The sequence below is a fragment of the Dama dama genome, chromosome 25 (genome assembly GCF_033118175.1).
Source record: "Dama dama isolate Ldn47 chromosome 25, ASM3311817v1, whole genome shotgun sequence".
NCBI classification, from domain to species: domain Eukaryota; kingdom Metazoa; phylum Chordata; class Mammalia; order Artiodactyla; family Cervidae; genus Dama; species Dama dama.
Window position 1 is genome coordinate 30,204,585 of NC_083705.1, and position 13,933 is coordinate 30,218,517.

General features: G+C 42.6%; 1 protein-coding gene across 2 annotated transcripts in view; it reads left to right on the forward strand.

Annotated features, from left to right (window-relative positions):
- Positions 1 to 2,159: 2,159 nt before the first annotated feature.
- MIER3 (MIER family member 3) overlaps positions 2,160 to 13,933 on the forward strand; it is a 28,983-nt gene continuing 17,209 nt past the window's right edge. Inside the window, exons 1-3 of one of the 2 annotated variants that reach the window (XM_061129769.1) lie at positions 2,160 to 2,276; positions 3,731 to 3,755; positions 6,996 to 7,141. In XM_061129769.1, coding sequence (XP_060985752.1) covers positions 2,268 to 2,276; positions 3,731 to 3,755; positions 6,996 to 7,141 — 180 coding nt within the window. In that variant the 5' untranslated portion in view covers positions 2,160 to 2,267. Of the gene's footprint in view, positions 2,277 to 2,741; positions 2,842 to 3,730; positions 3,756 to 6,995; positions 7,142 to 13,933 lie in introns of those variants that run through there. The other variant, XM_061129767.1, reaches the window with a different exon arrangement.

A 13,933-nucleotide genomic window follows, 5' to 3' on the forward strand; every position in this document is an offset into this window, starting at 1 on the left:
AAAATCTTCACAATTTAATAAAAAGAGAATTTGCAGACACTCTACTAAGTTTATGCAAGTGTGTGAGTCTGTATATTTCACAGATATGGCAAAATGGAACCTAAGGCCAGATTTATAGTTTAGATGGGCCACATTTTGCCATGAAGAAAACATTTCTCCTTAGTGTTAAGTTATGACAAGGAGGGCATTGGAGATACTTCATGACTCTATCCTAGCCCCGTTCTGTGGTGGCTCGGCCTGTGGTCAGAAGCTCAGGGCAGTGTTTAATGACTCTGTCCATGGGATGTGCTCACTGCCACATTTCTAAAGTTAATCACTTGCACTTCATTTCAAGCCATTTTTTTACTTTGAAAACTCTAAATGCCTCATTGAGGACAGAACATACAATGTGTGCCAAGCCCTCTGGTTTCAAAGTTCAGCTGTTTTTGAGTTATTTGACTGGACAAAAGGTCGAACGATATCTTTCACAGCAGGGAAAGTGTAATTTTCCATGTCTTTATGATGTTTTGAAATGGTTGAAGTGACTTTTGTCCTAAAACTTCCATAAATAAATAACTTTTACCAGTGGAATAACTTTAATTTTGAGATGCCTTGCTTAAAAATGTTGAAAGTAACCCTCTCCACTCCTATCCATAATCTAGTTTCCAGCATTGGAAGGGAGAATCGAAGGCAACCCCAGATTACAACCCAGATCTTTCATGTTTGGACAAAAAGAATGGAAAGTTGAAGCTTCTAAAAAGTCTCTCAATTTGTGAGATTACGGCAGATAACCTCAACTGTATCTTTTCACACTAGTGTTTCAGCAAAAGTTGATAGAAGGGCCCTGATATCAGCGATTACACTCTTGTCCAAGCCTTCATAGGGTCCTGCCATACTTCTCTGTGTTTGCATCTCACTTATCCAGGACCTTACATTCGACTTCTCTTTTCCACATTATTATCTTTTTTTTTTTCACTTTGGTTTCCATACGTATCATTACTTCTGTCTCCTGCGTCGACAACTGTGTGCCAAGCCAACTAGGAATATGGGCTCAAACTTCTTGCAAGATTTACCTTTGTGGGGTACCAACCAGTAGCTGGTGAGTATTTTGGGGTACTTTGCTCAAAGTTGTTCTGCGTGAAAACTGACCTGCCAGGAGTTACTTAGGCTTCCCAATGAAGACCAAACTGCTGTAAGGCATGCTTAGGAGAAGGCACACCTCTTAAACCTTGTCTTCCATCCTTAACCCACCCAAGTGCCCACAGGTCTAGCTTCCCATTTGACCCTAAGCAAGTGTTTGAACTTTTGGGACGGAAGTGGGAGGTCGAGTTCTTAAGACTGGGCTCAGGACTCTTGGTATACTATTTCTGCCCTTCCACAGGTCTAGGGAGTGTGTACCTCTGGGTCATTCCTGTGGGGGGGGGGCGGGGTTGGGATTAACCCTATCCCCAAATCACCCTATTTGGTGACTAACAATCTCCAGTACTGTTTTAATTTTTTTCGCGCGTGCACAGTTTGTATTTTATAAGCATCTTCTCTAAATCGTGGAAGTCTATTCATCATCACTTCTTTGCCTATTGCCCTTTCTTCTGTACTGTCACTATCTTCCAGAGTCTGTTTGGCAAATGACCTCTTCCACCGTTTATTCCATGGGCCAGGGTACTTGATCAGCACTTCCCATTTCTGCAGGTCTCTTAGGGGAAACCGCAAAATGCCTGGTCGCTGTCCTCTCATTCTGGGCTTATTCACGTCCATCAGTCAATCCATTCAGTCCACCTCCCATTTCTCCAGGGCTTCCTCTCGGCCGTCGATCCTTACTTAGGGAAGTCTGTCGAGTTGTCCCTCCAAGTCTCTTGCCCATCTCCCCCACGCCGACCGGGACCGGAGGGTCTGTCAGTCGGTCCGCAGCCGCCCCGACCGGCTCTTGGGCCTCGACTGACTGGACGTGAGTCTGTCCCGCGCCAGCGTTTCCATCCGTCCCCCGGCTGCCTCCAATTCGGCAGGAACTTTACTCCAGCCGAGAGGGGAAAGGCGGGTGAGCGCTGGTGCGGGTCGAGGCGCCCGCAGCGGGCGCGGGGCGCGGCAAGGGGCGCCGGGCGGGGTGGGCTTGCGAGCGGGCCGGGGGTGTCGCGGGCCGCCCTGCCCTATAAGGGGCCGAGCCGCCTCCGCCGCCGGGCGGGTGCCGGGCGGACCGCGGCGGCGGCGGCGGCGGCGGCTGCTGCGATTGGCTCAGGCGCCCCATCCGGGGACTGGGCTCGGCGCTGCTCGTTCGCCCTAAAGGTACCAATATGGCGGAGGTGAGCAGGGAAACCGGGCAGGAGCGGCCGGGCTGGAGCGGGCGCTCGGCGGTCTCCCGCGGTCCCCAAGCCGGCTTCGGGGATCCGAGGCCTTTCCCGGGGCCCTGCGGGGGGCGGCGTGGCGGTGTGGGGCCGCAAGGCGGCGACGGGCGGCGGCGGGGCCGGCCGGGGGGCGGGAGCGGGCGCGGGAGCGGTCTCCCTCCGGGACTAGGCCGCGGCGGCTTCGGCCCCGACCCGGCCGGGCGACGGGGCCGGACGGGAGGTGGCGGCCGGCGGCAGCGAGCCCCGGTCGGGGGACGCCGCCGTGCCGTGCCGCCGAGCAGCTTGCGCGGGCCGCTGGAGCCTCCGCGCCGCCTCTCGGGGCCGGGGTGGGTGGAAACCGGCCGAGCCCCCACCTCCGCGGCAGGATCGCAAAGCGGGGAGCGGGCTGCGCCACTGCCCTGCGGGAGGAGTGTTCTGTGCCCCCGGCCCTTTGGGTCCGGGCTGCGGGCCGAAGGAGTCTCACGCTCCACTTTGATCCGGCGCGGAGGCGAGCGGGATGCGCGGCCGCTGGGCTTCGGCAGAGGCAAGATTCCCCGCCCCGCAGCCCTGGAGGTGCGGGAGCCCCTGGGGGTAAACGGGGAGAACCAAGACCTTCGACGCTCTCTCCCCGGGCTCTCGGTATCCCCACTTTCCTTCCGATTAAGGGGGTCGGCAGGGCGAGCGGAGCTGCCCTGGACGTGTCCCCCGGGACTAGTGAGCTGGGGCGGGAGGATGCGGGGGGGGGGGGTGGCGCAGCAGAAGCCCCTTGGCAGGAGCCCCCTGGGTCAAGGAGCTCGCTGTTGGGCTCGGGGAGCGACTAAATACTCCGGGAGGATACCACTGTCTTTGGGACTGCGGATCCGCATCTCTAAACGCGAGAGAGAGAACGGGGGGCTTGCGCTTTTGGTTTGGGGGCGAGTGTCCGGTTTCGAGCTGGCCTACGCTCGGGGACAGAGGACAGCCCCGGAGTTGGGGCTACCGGGCCCCAAGGGGGTGGACTCGATGCAGAGGGCGAGCCCCTTCCAGGAAAGGGTGTTGCCTTGCGAGGTGTTGTTTGGGGCCGTGGAGAGCCGGTGGGATTCGGGGGACTACTGAAATGCTAGGGTATGGGGGACTGATGCTGCGAGCCGGCTGTTCTGGGTTCTGCTTCTCTGCTTTGTAACTTGCTGAGCTCCAAGGGGCGGCTTGGAGTTGCCTGTTAGACACCGGGCTTCGTCCCGGGTCTGCGAGTTTGTACACTGGGGACTCGGGGAGGAAGGCGAGGCAGCCAAGAGGGGCCCGAAGGGGGCCAGGAGCGAGTGGAGCGAAGCTACGTCTTGCACTTTTGGCAGCTGCGGAGGAGCGCTGGGCTCCGCCTCCTCTGCGCCCTGTTGCCGGCGCTGCCTCTTTCCTTGGCTTCGCGATCTAACCGCACGTCTTCTTTTCTCTCCTAGGCTTCTTTTGGAAGTTCGAGCCCAGGTTTGTTCTGTTCTCTTACCTTTTCAGTGGGCCCCAGGGGGTGGTGATGGGGGCCCAAAGATCTATTGCTCAGTTCCTCCAACAAAAATTTGTTTTGCGAGTTTTTCATCATTTGTTTTTAAGAGGTTTCGGTGTTCTTTTTGGTAATTAAGTTGTTTGAGGAAAGAACAACTATTCTATCTCATATTTTCTCTTTTTCCTTGCATGTTGAAAAAAATACTTTGTTACAAAGCTGCTAACTGACATGTTCTTTTAAAGTAATATATCTAATTCTCACATACCCTGTTTTTTATTTTTCTCCAAGCCTGAAACAGTTAAGCCCACATCTATCCCAAACTTTCCTCCAACTTAATCAGTTTAAATTTTAATTTCTTTGACAATTCGTCTCTCTAATTTGTCAGGATTTGAGGGTTGCTCATATTGATATTCACTTCTCCCCATCTCCCCTTACTTAGTCTCATACATTTTTCAAAATTGAGAAATGCCTGTAGATTGTGTTAAATTGAAAACTGAGAGTTAGGTAAAGCTGGCCTAATTAAAAGAAACCCATGCTTTCTGAGGTTGGTCATACAGAATTTTTGAAGTGAGACAACATTAGACCATCTAGGACTGTGTTTCTCAACTGTTATGGTGTCAGAAGCCCTTGTCAGGATCTGATGAAAGCAAGGGACTCTGTTTACAGAACTCTGCACATAATGGGTAATAGCATATAATTTGGGGTTGGTGGAACCCCTGAAACCTGTCCCATGGTAAAGACCTTTCCTCATGTGCTGAAATGGAAGGACAGCTTTGTTTCCGTTTCTCGTTCCCTTTCCAGCCCCATTTTGGCCGCCTCTTTCCCCTCATAGTCTCCAAGAAAAGCACCTCTAAACTAGTTCAACTCCTTTATTTTACACTGGAGGAGACTTTTAAATAACTCTGCTGAGAGTTACCTAGTTAATAGCAGAGTCTGGATGGGCTTCCAAGTCTTCAGTTAACCACATGTTGCCTTATAGTGAACAGACCATTTTCCTTGCATATTACTTTGTGTATTTAGTCAACCTTCAAGGTCTCATTTGATTATCATTTAAGGTATTATAAAATAATTAACACCAAATAGAAGAAATTTGAGGCTATTTTGAAAATAGTCTTTACTTTTAAATTACTTTTAAGTTAGTTTGATTTTGAGACAGACGTTTCTTTGTTAGAACTGATTTGAGGGAAAGAATATTTATGTACAAGATGCCAAACATCTGGATGATAATGGAAGTTTTCCATTTTGCATCACTGTCTGCTTTTAAGAAGTTGCAATCTAAATAAAAAGCAAGAGAGTGTGATTTTGGAGTTTAAACAAACTTATAACTTATTTTTAATCAATTAGCCAAGTTTTAAGAGAATTTTAGAACCAGAAGAGACTAGAGGTCATCTAAGCCAACCCTATATATTTTACAAATGAAAAACTGGACCCAGGCCCAGAAAGTTTAAATGACTTACCTCAGGTCCCAGAAAACCAGGGACAGAGCCAAGAGTAGACTCTCAGGCCCTTCCATTTCTGGCCTTTATTGAATGAATGCTTTCCTCAAGGGGAAGCCTTGAAGTGAGCCAAGCGATGTGGATTAGGAAGAGGGTAGAGCTCAGCCATCAAAGAGGTAGAAAAGAAGGAAATGGCAACCCACTCCAGTACCCTTGCCTGGAAAATCCCATGGACAGAGGAGCCTCGTGGGCTACAGCCCATGGGGTCTCAAAGAGTCGGACACGACTGAGTGACTTCACTTCACATTTCCTACCTTACACTTTGGCAAACCCCAAAGGTATCTGGGAATTTCTCCAAAAAAGAAAATTCGTAATGATTGCTGTTCTGCTTTTCTGTTATTTAACAAGTATTCATCTTTCTGTAAAATTGTTGAACCACCTATACGTGAACAGATTTTTTAAATCAGCGGGTTAAAATCTTTCAGCATGTGAAAAATAACGTCATAATGCATACCTCCTAAAAACATTTTGTAGAAATTTTATTATTTTCAGGACTAATGATTAGAGTCCTCTGAACTCAGAGCCAAAAACACTGAATTGTCTGTGATTTGGAAAAATCTTTGGTCTAATTCAGTGTTTTGGTAATGATCTCAATGTCCTTCAGTGTTTGAAGTTTTAAAATATTAAAGCTTGAGTAAAAACACATCAGACTTTTTTGTGTTGAATATGCCTCCTTCCAGTTCTCCCTTTCTCCACTCTTAAAATTCTACTACTTCTTGTCTTCCCCCTCTGAGAGTCATCGGTCCAGTTGAATTACATATTAGAGTAAAACAAGTGGAGAAAACTCTGTTTTTCATAAATTTGACCTTATTCTCTTGGCGATTATAGATAGTATTCATTTCTCCACTTGGTTTTCAGGGTATCCTGTTGACTTCAGATTTGCCATTAAAAATCATTCATTGCCATCTTTTTTGGCCACATCTCAAGGGTTTCAGGATCTTAGTTCCTGATCAGGGATTGAACCTATGCCCCTGGCTGTGGAAGTCCTAACTGCTGGACCTCTAGGGAATTTCTAGGCACTACCATCTTATAAACAAGTTTGAGTTGACCAAAACAGCTTGCAATGGGATATATCTTCCAAAGCTCATAGATATGATTTTCTGTATTCCCTTCATATAATCTTACAGTTTAGTTTTGGGGAGCTTGAAATATTGTTATAGACATGAAAAGTGATGTGGTGCTTTTGAAGACTGAATTACTGTGTAGCTGCCTCACAGAAACTTGTGTTTGTTCTAAAAAACCAGGTTTCTGTTGTGATTTGAACTTTTATTTGAGAGTGAGAATTGAGTAAAATTAATATTCCCTTCTCCTGAAGTTTTTAGCCTCAGTGTATAGAAGATTCTTGTGAAGTCTTCTGTTCATAACCCTTTTGACATTTTTCTACTGCTTTTAGAGAAACGTATTAAACTAATTGATAAGCGACTTTTCTCTTAGAACATTTTTTTAAAGACCACTCCATTTAAATCACTTTGTTGCTATTAGAAGTCATGTTCTCATGGATTGGACACCTTATAAAAATGGTTATAAACTGGCTTTTTTCTTTTGCTGATTTAAATATCTTTTCAGAAACTATATGGTCTTAACTTTATAACTTGTGAAGTACATAATAAATGCATTTAATAAAGCTCACATATAAACGTTAAAAGGAGCTGGCAGTAGAACACAAATTATTTTCTTTTGTAAATAGTCTTATGAACTTGTAAAGTGATTGAGTGTGTTTCTTTCTAGTTGGGTCTTTGTCTTCTGAGGATCATGATTTTGACCCCACTGCTGAGATGTTGGTCCATGACTATGATGATGAAAGAACTCTTGAAGAAGAGGAAATGATGGATGAGGGTAAAAACTTCAGTTCTGAAATCGAAGACTTAGAAAAGGTAAAGGAGTTTACTTTAGAGTTTTAATACAAACTTATAGTGAGGATTTAATACAAACATAGTAAAAATTTTGAATTCTATTATAAATTATTTTACAGCCTATCTGAAATAAAAATGGTATCAGAATGACCTACTGTATAGGACAGGAAAGTATATTCAGTAGCTTGTAATAACATATAATGGAAAATAATCTGAAAAAGAATATATATACTTGTATATAAGAATATGTACACACACACACACACATATAAATAAGTGAATCACTTGATCACACACCTGAAACTAACACAACATTGTAAATCAACTATACTTCAATTAAAAAAATAGTATCAGCATATTTACTTTTGTACAGAATGTTACTGATTTTCTTATTTTGAAGAATAGTCTAATAAGTACACTTTCATTTAATTTTTAAAAATTATTTTTTATCTCTTAACCTGTCTTTTTTTTTTTGGTGGGAGGTGGTGTTGTTCCTGGTGGCTCAGACTGTAAAGAATCTGCCTGCAATGCAAGAGACTGGTGTTCAATCCCTGGGTTGTGAAGGTCCCTTGGAGAAGGAAATGGCAACCCACTCCAGAATTCTTGCCTGGAGAATTCCATGGACAGAGGAGCCTGTTGGGCTACAGTCCATGGGGTCACAAAGAGTCAGACATGACTGAGAGACTAATGCTTCCACTTTGCTTCCAACCATTTTTAAGTTTATACCAGCACAATGAAATAGGCACATTTACAGGTGAGATTATTGAGATCTAGAGAACTGGAGGAGACTAAATCCTACCCCAGCCTCTTGGCACTATACCACATTGTTTTATTGAATTAGTAATACCCTCTATCCTACCCTCCAGTTATCTTTTAAAAAGTTGGTAGCGTAAATGTAGTTTATAACTTTTAAAACCCCCAATCAGTGTAAGTTCAAATGAACTGATTTTTAAACACATACTTATAACCAGAAACTACAGAGAGAGGCCTCCATGAAAGAGGATTCCTTGAAAAGATTATATTTATCTATAAATTAACCTTAGTTGCAAATTTCTAATCAACCCAGAATAACACATTTTTCAGGAATACTACTGAATTTTTCATATTTCTTTTTCTTGAAGAAGACAAAGCACATTCTTGTATGGTCTCTTTTGCTTTTGTGAGGCAAAGCTGGGCTATTATTGCGTTTCTTCCTTCAGCTTAACACACAGAAAAACAGAGGGAGAGTCTTCAGGGCCTAGACGCCAGGCTTGCTCCTGAAGAGTTGAAATTTTCTAAACATGTTCATTCCTTTGACAAATTAATGCAACATGGTTGCAATTAGATTTAATCATTTAAAAAATACGTATATCTCCTACAAAAGCTGAACAGATTTGGGAATATAGAGATAAAATTGCTTGTTTCTACTCTAGAAGAAAAGTCTTGCCTATTACTTCTTTCAGGGGTGATGACAGTATGTTGCCTGTTGATAAGAAAAGATACCCAGTATTCTCAAGGTCTGCCTTGAGTTTTTTCAGGCAATTCCTTTCTACTTCTTATGAGTGGGTAGCCTAGAATAACTGAGAATTATAATCCGACTAGCATTATCACTGAGCCAGGGATTGTGGTAGGTCATGGGATTGCAAAATTTAGCAGGTTGACAGTGTTTTTGGACTCAAGCAGCTTTAACACGGTCTAGTGTGGGGTGACAAATGGGAACAAAGATTTTTTTGATGTCCTCTGCTAACAACTGTGAAAGCAGTAAGCAGTGAGAGCTATGGGAGAAAGGATTTATGTGTAGTAAAAGATGTTGAGCCTCATGTGGAAGTTCGTGGAAGGCTGCTTCTTACTTCTCTCCTGTAGTTTTTTAAGTCAGGATACTGCTGTGGGCATGAGCAAAAGTCCCAGGAGGTCTCATGATGCACTTTCTTTAATTATGTGTTTGTTGTTAAAGATACGGAGACAGCAGTCTAGTTACAGCATGATATAAGAAAGTAATACAAATGTACTAGACTGTGCCTTAGTATGCGAATAGATGTATTGTCACTAGTATGAATTTTAAATTTCTTTTAATGTGTTAACATAGTTACTACTTGAGTATGGGTAATCTGGTAGAGATCTATGGACCAGTAAAATTTTGTTTTTCAGATATGTAGGTTTTAGTCTTCCAGAGATTATAGTAATATCTGCTTTAATCTGTGTTTAATGAGTTTTAAAAGAAAATTAGGGAAGATATAGAGAAATAATCAACAGCAAAGAGTTATTTACTTAGCTATTCACAGAAATACCTAGTTTCTATTCCTGTGATTTTCATTTTGTTTAGTAAACTCCAGTAATTAAATCTTTGCTTTGTAATGATATCTATTACTGAATTTGTAGATTCAGAAAAATTATAGACCTTTAAATATTTCAACTTCTCTGTATTTAGGCAGTTTTTCTTCTTGTCACATTCTTGGAAATTGGGACAGAAAAATACAGGTGATTTTCAATAAATTCTAGTGAAGACCTAAGTGCTATGTCCCTGCTCGGAAGGCTCACCCTTCTCTCATTGAGCAAGGCACAAGAAGAACCATTTCTGAGAGTGGCTGACTGCCCCCCCCCCCCCCGCCCCGCCCCCGCCCCCGCCCCCGCCCCGCACTGTGATTCTTATCTATAGTAGCGCGTAACTGCAGTGCTTGCGTGCATGTGTGCTCGGTTGCTCAGTCCTGTCTGACTCCTTGTGACCCGTGGACTGCAGCCCTCCAGGCTCCTCTGTTCATGGGATTCTCCAGGCAAGAGTGGAGTGGATTGCAATTTCCTACTCCAGGGGATCTTCCCGTCCTAGGGGTCGAACCCATGTCTCTTGAGTCTCCTGCATTGGATTCTTTACTACTGAGCCACCTGGGAAGCCCATGATTGTAGATGGGGTCTCTGTTCTTTATTGATGTTTAATGAAACGTGAAAATAAAAGAAATAGTAGATAGAGACACATATATAAAGAGTAAGCATCATTTTACTTTTAAAAGAAATTTAAAATTATTTCTGTACAATTTAAAATAATGTATTCTCTTAATCTTATATTATAGAACAGTGATTCAGATGTTGGTACATGGCAACAGTCCTAGGGATTTGATGTTCATGTTTTAAAAAATTACAAGTTTTTATGCTCATAGTAAATAAATTTGATAGTTTATATATGCCCTTTATTTTGGTTCTTACAAATTTTTAGTACATTGTATGTTATGGAAAATAAGAGAGGTACAAAGTTAGTTTTCTTATAGTGGCACTTTGGTAAGTATAGAGATAGATTGTGTGACAAGATTTTAGTTGCCAAATATACTAAAATAAGGTTTGTGTTTATATTGTACTATATTTTAATTTATTCATGTTATTGTTTCCTGATAGAGGTTTTAATTAATAATCCTAGAATTAGACCTAAAACTTTTTCAAAAGTAATTTATATTTCTGCTTTTATTAATATAGAGATTTCTCCTCTGACATTCATTGTAAAATGAGAAGAGTAGAAAACATCTTTTCTACCACTTAGACTTTGGTTTACATCCTTATTTATTTTTAAAGCATTTTAGAAAGTTACATGTATTCTGTTTTGCAGCCTGTATTTTAAGGTATCATACTGGTGTTATATTAAAATTAGTTTGTACCTTACTTAGACAATATCATTGGCCCTATCTAGCAACACCGCCAGGTGTGTCAGAGGAATATTCGCATTACTCCCTTGGCTCAGAGGCCTGGTTGATTGTAAGATGTGCTGTAGATCCAGAAACAGCATAGATGGGGGCAGAGAAGAGCCTTACTGTGCGGGATCTGTACGTTGGTAACAGGGTGCATCCTGATTTCTGGTATGTGAGGCTGTGCATCATAGGGTTAAGGAAACAATGTGTTTTTCTGTTTACAGATGAGGAAATAAGAGATGAGAGGGGTTAGGTGATTTGCCCACAGTAGTAGTTAACAATTAGGGAGTCCTCTGTCTCTAAATCATGTGCTCTTCCTGTTAGAAATCCTTGAACTTATAAAACAGTTCATTTGTAAGTATGACTGGACTCAAATGGACCCTTGAAATTTAAATAGATTCAACAAAATGCCTTAGAAATAAAGTCCTCATCCTTGGAATATGGTGCTATATCAAACTTCTGAGTTGATCTCAACACCATGGATCCTTAGAGACTTGGAGATTTGCTAATTCAATTTTGAAAACATTACTCCTATGCTTCAAAGGACTAAGTGATTTATTAATAGGCTCTAATAGAAAGCTCATTTGTAAAGTACTTTGGAGACTGGATTAATCTTTTCCAGTTTTGCTTTAAAGTCTTAGTACAGATAATTTCTGTGTTTTAGCACCAGCCCCTTCTCAGGGTCATTGTAGTGTCATCCCTTGACTGTTTTAATGAGCTTTCCACTAAGATGGTCACTTCCTCCTTCAACAGATGATCATACTTGTGTCTTTATAGAGAAAGTAGAATTTTCATGAATAACTGCTCAGATCTTCTGTTTGCCCCACACATGCAAACTTAGCTTTTATACGCATTCTTTCTTTGTACCCTCTGGTTCCAAAAGTATCATCCACATCCCAGGCTAGTCCTGAATTTTCATTTTTAGTCCTCAGTTTATTCTTCTGCACCCCCCCCCCCCTTTTTTTTTTATTTCAATGTGGAATCCTACTCATACATTTCTCACATTTGGAAATTTTTCTTTGACCCTGTGTTGCCTTCTTCATTCACCTTTTATAGTGTATGTATTGTCTCTCCGCTCATTCAGTCCTCAGCTTTGCTTCTCCCAACAGATTGTAAGGTCACCAATAATTCCTGATTGACAAATACAAAGAATTCATGTCTATCTCTATCTTGCTTTATCTCTCTTTAATATTTGACCTGAGTGACCATCCGTGGTTTCTCCATTTTTGCTTTTTCCTTAACTTACTTAATAATCCTGCATTTTCTCTTAGTTCTGCTTCTACCCTCTGACATCTCTCTCCATTGTGTTTATGGGCTTTACTTTATTTACCCCTATTTTCATTGATGAATGTCATCAATTAAACCCTGTACCCCAGGGTTCTAACTTTTGTCTTTCTCACTCTGCCTTTTCTGGATGACTCATTCAAGCCCATTGCTTCAACTTTTACCTTAAACCATCATCTATCATCCCACCCTCTACCCTGAAGTTTATCTGTCTTTTGTTTTGGTCTCATAATTGTGCTGTAGCTATTTAACCTTCTCAGGCCAGAAATGGGCAATCTACTTAGACTGCTGTGTTATCTACATTCCCTCTATCAAGTAAATCAAGAAACAGATTCTTTTTTCTTAATTTTGCTTGGATAATTCCCTGCTTTAATTCAGGCTCTTATTCTTCTACTCCCCCAGGACATTATTTTCAGAATGAAAATCATGTCCAAAATTTTCCAGACGTGTCCCATTGCCTATAGGGTAGTATATCTGAAAATTCTTCTAACAAAACATAGATCCTGTTCTCTTTACTCTCCCTGAGTGAGCTCATCTACTCCTGTGGCTTTAAATATCATCTAGATGCTATTGAATGCCAGATTTATATCTTTAGCCCAGCCTGAACCTCCAAGCTCCAGGCTCTCATCCAGCTTGACTTTCCCACTTGGATGTTTCATAGTCCTCTCAAACTTAACTTGTGTCCTCTGCAGAGCTCCTTAATTCCTTCATCAGCCTTCCTGTCCTTTAGTCTTTTCTGTCTCAGTAAAAGTCACCACCACCTAGTTGCTCAGATAGAAATCTGGGGAGTTGTCCTTCTTTCTCCCTTTTACTCCATAGTCCGTTTGATTCCCACCTCAGAATGGATCTCACCTATTTGCTTCTTTCCGTCTGTATCACTAACCCAGCATGAGTCTCCCAAGTGGTCTCCCTGCTTTTCTCTTATCTCTCTACCTCCTGCAATTTTTCTTCGTACAGCTGCTCAGGATTTAAGAAGAAATAAAGTCATGTCACTCTAGTTTTATAATTCTCCAGTGGCTTCCCATTGCCGTGGGGATAAATCCCAAGTTTCTTTGCGGAGAAGCCTCTCGTGATCTGCCTCTGTTTCTCTTTCTAATGTCCTCTGGAACCTTTCTTCGCTCTGCTCTTCGTGTTCTGGCCATTGGCTTAGTGCAAAACCACGTTCAGGCCTCAAGTGTGTTGTTTCCTTTGCCTGGAATGCTCTTCACAGGATTGATTGGTCACTTCTCAGATTTCGGCCCTCAGCTGAAGGTCACTTGTCTTCCTCTGCAACCACATGACAATAGGCTCTCCACGTAATTCTGTATCTCAGGACTGTTTCTTTTGCACTCAGGATAATTGGCAGTTCTGTATGTGAGTATTGTCAGTATCCCCCTCATTTGTTAAGCTGTGGAAGGGTAAGACCTGTGTTTCATAGCAGCTCCTGCCTCCTGGCAGTCTCTACTCAGTCACTGTTTCTGATGACGAACCATAAGTCCCTAGTATACAACCCTCATCTGTTAAAAGCTTCTTTGTCTTTCCAAACTTCGCTCAGTCATTATCCTCTGTGTGACACTTCCCTATTGTATACTATTAAATCCTGGATGTAGGTCTTCCTTCCCACCTTTTCATAGCACCAGTTCCAGAATTGATTATTGCAGCTGTCATGGTGTTTTATAATTGTTAACTTATCAGTTCCTTCCACCAAGACTGAATTCCTTGAGAGCAGGATTTTTTTTTTTTAATTTTCTTTTTCTATAGCTGGTAGTCTTCCACATAGTTCCTAGAACCCAGTAAATGCTGTATTGATGGTAAGGTGGACTATCAGTGCATGATGAGTGAAAATTGCCATCTCCCCAGTACATGGAGGGAATCTGAAACTTTAAAGTTTTGGAGAAAT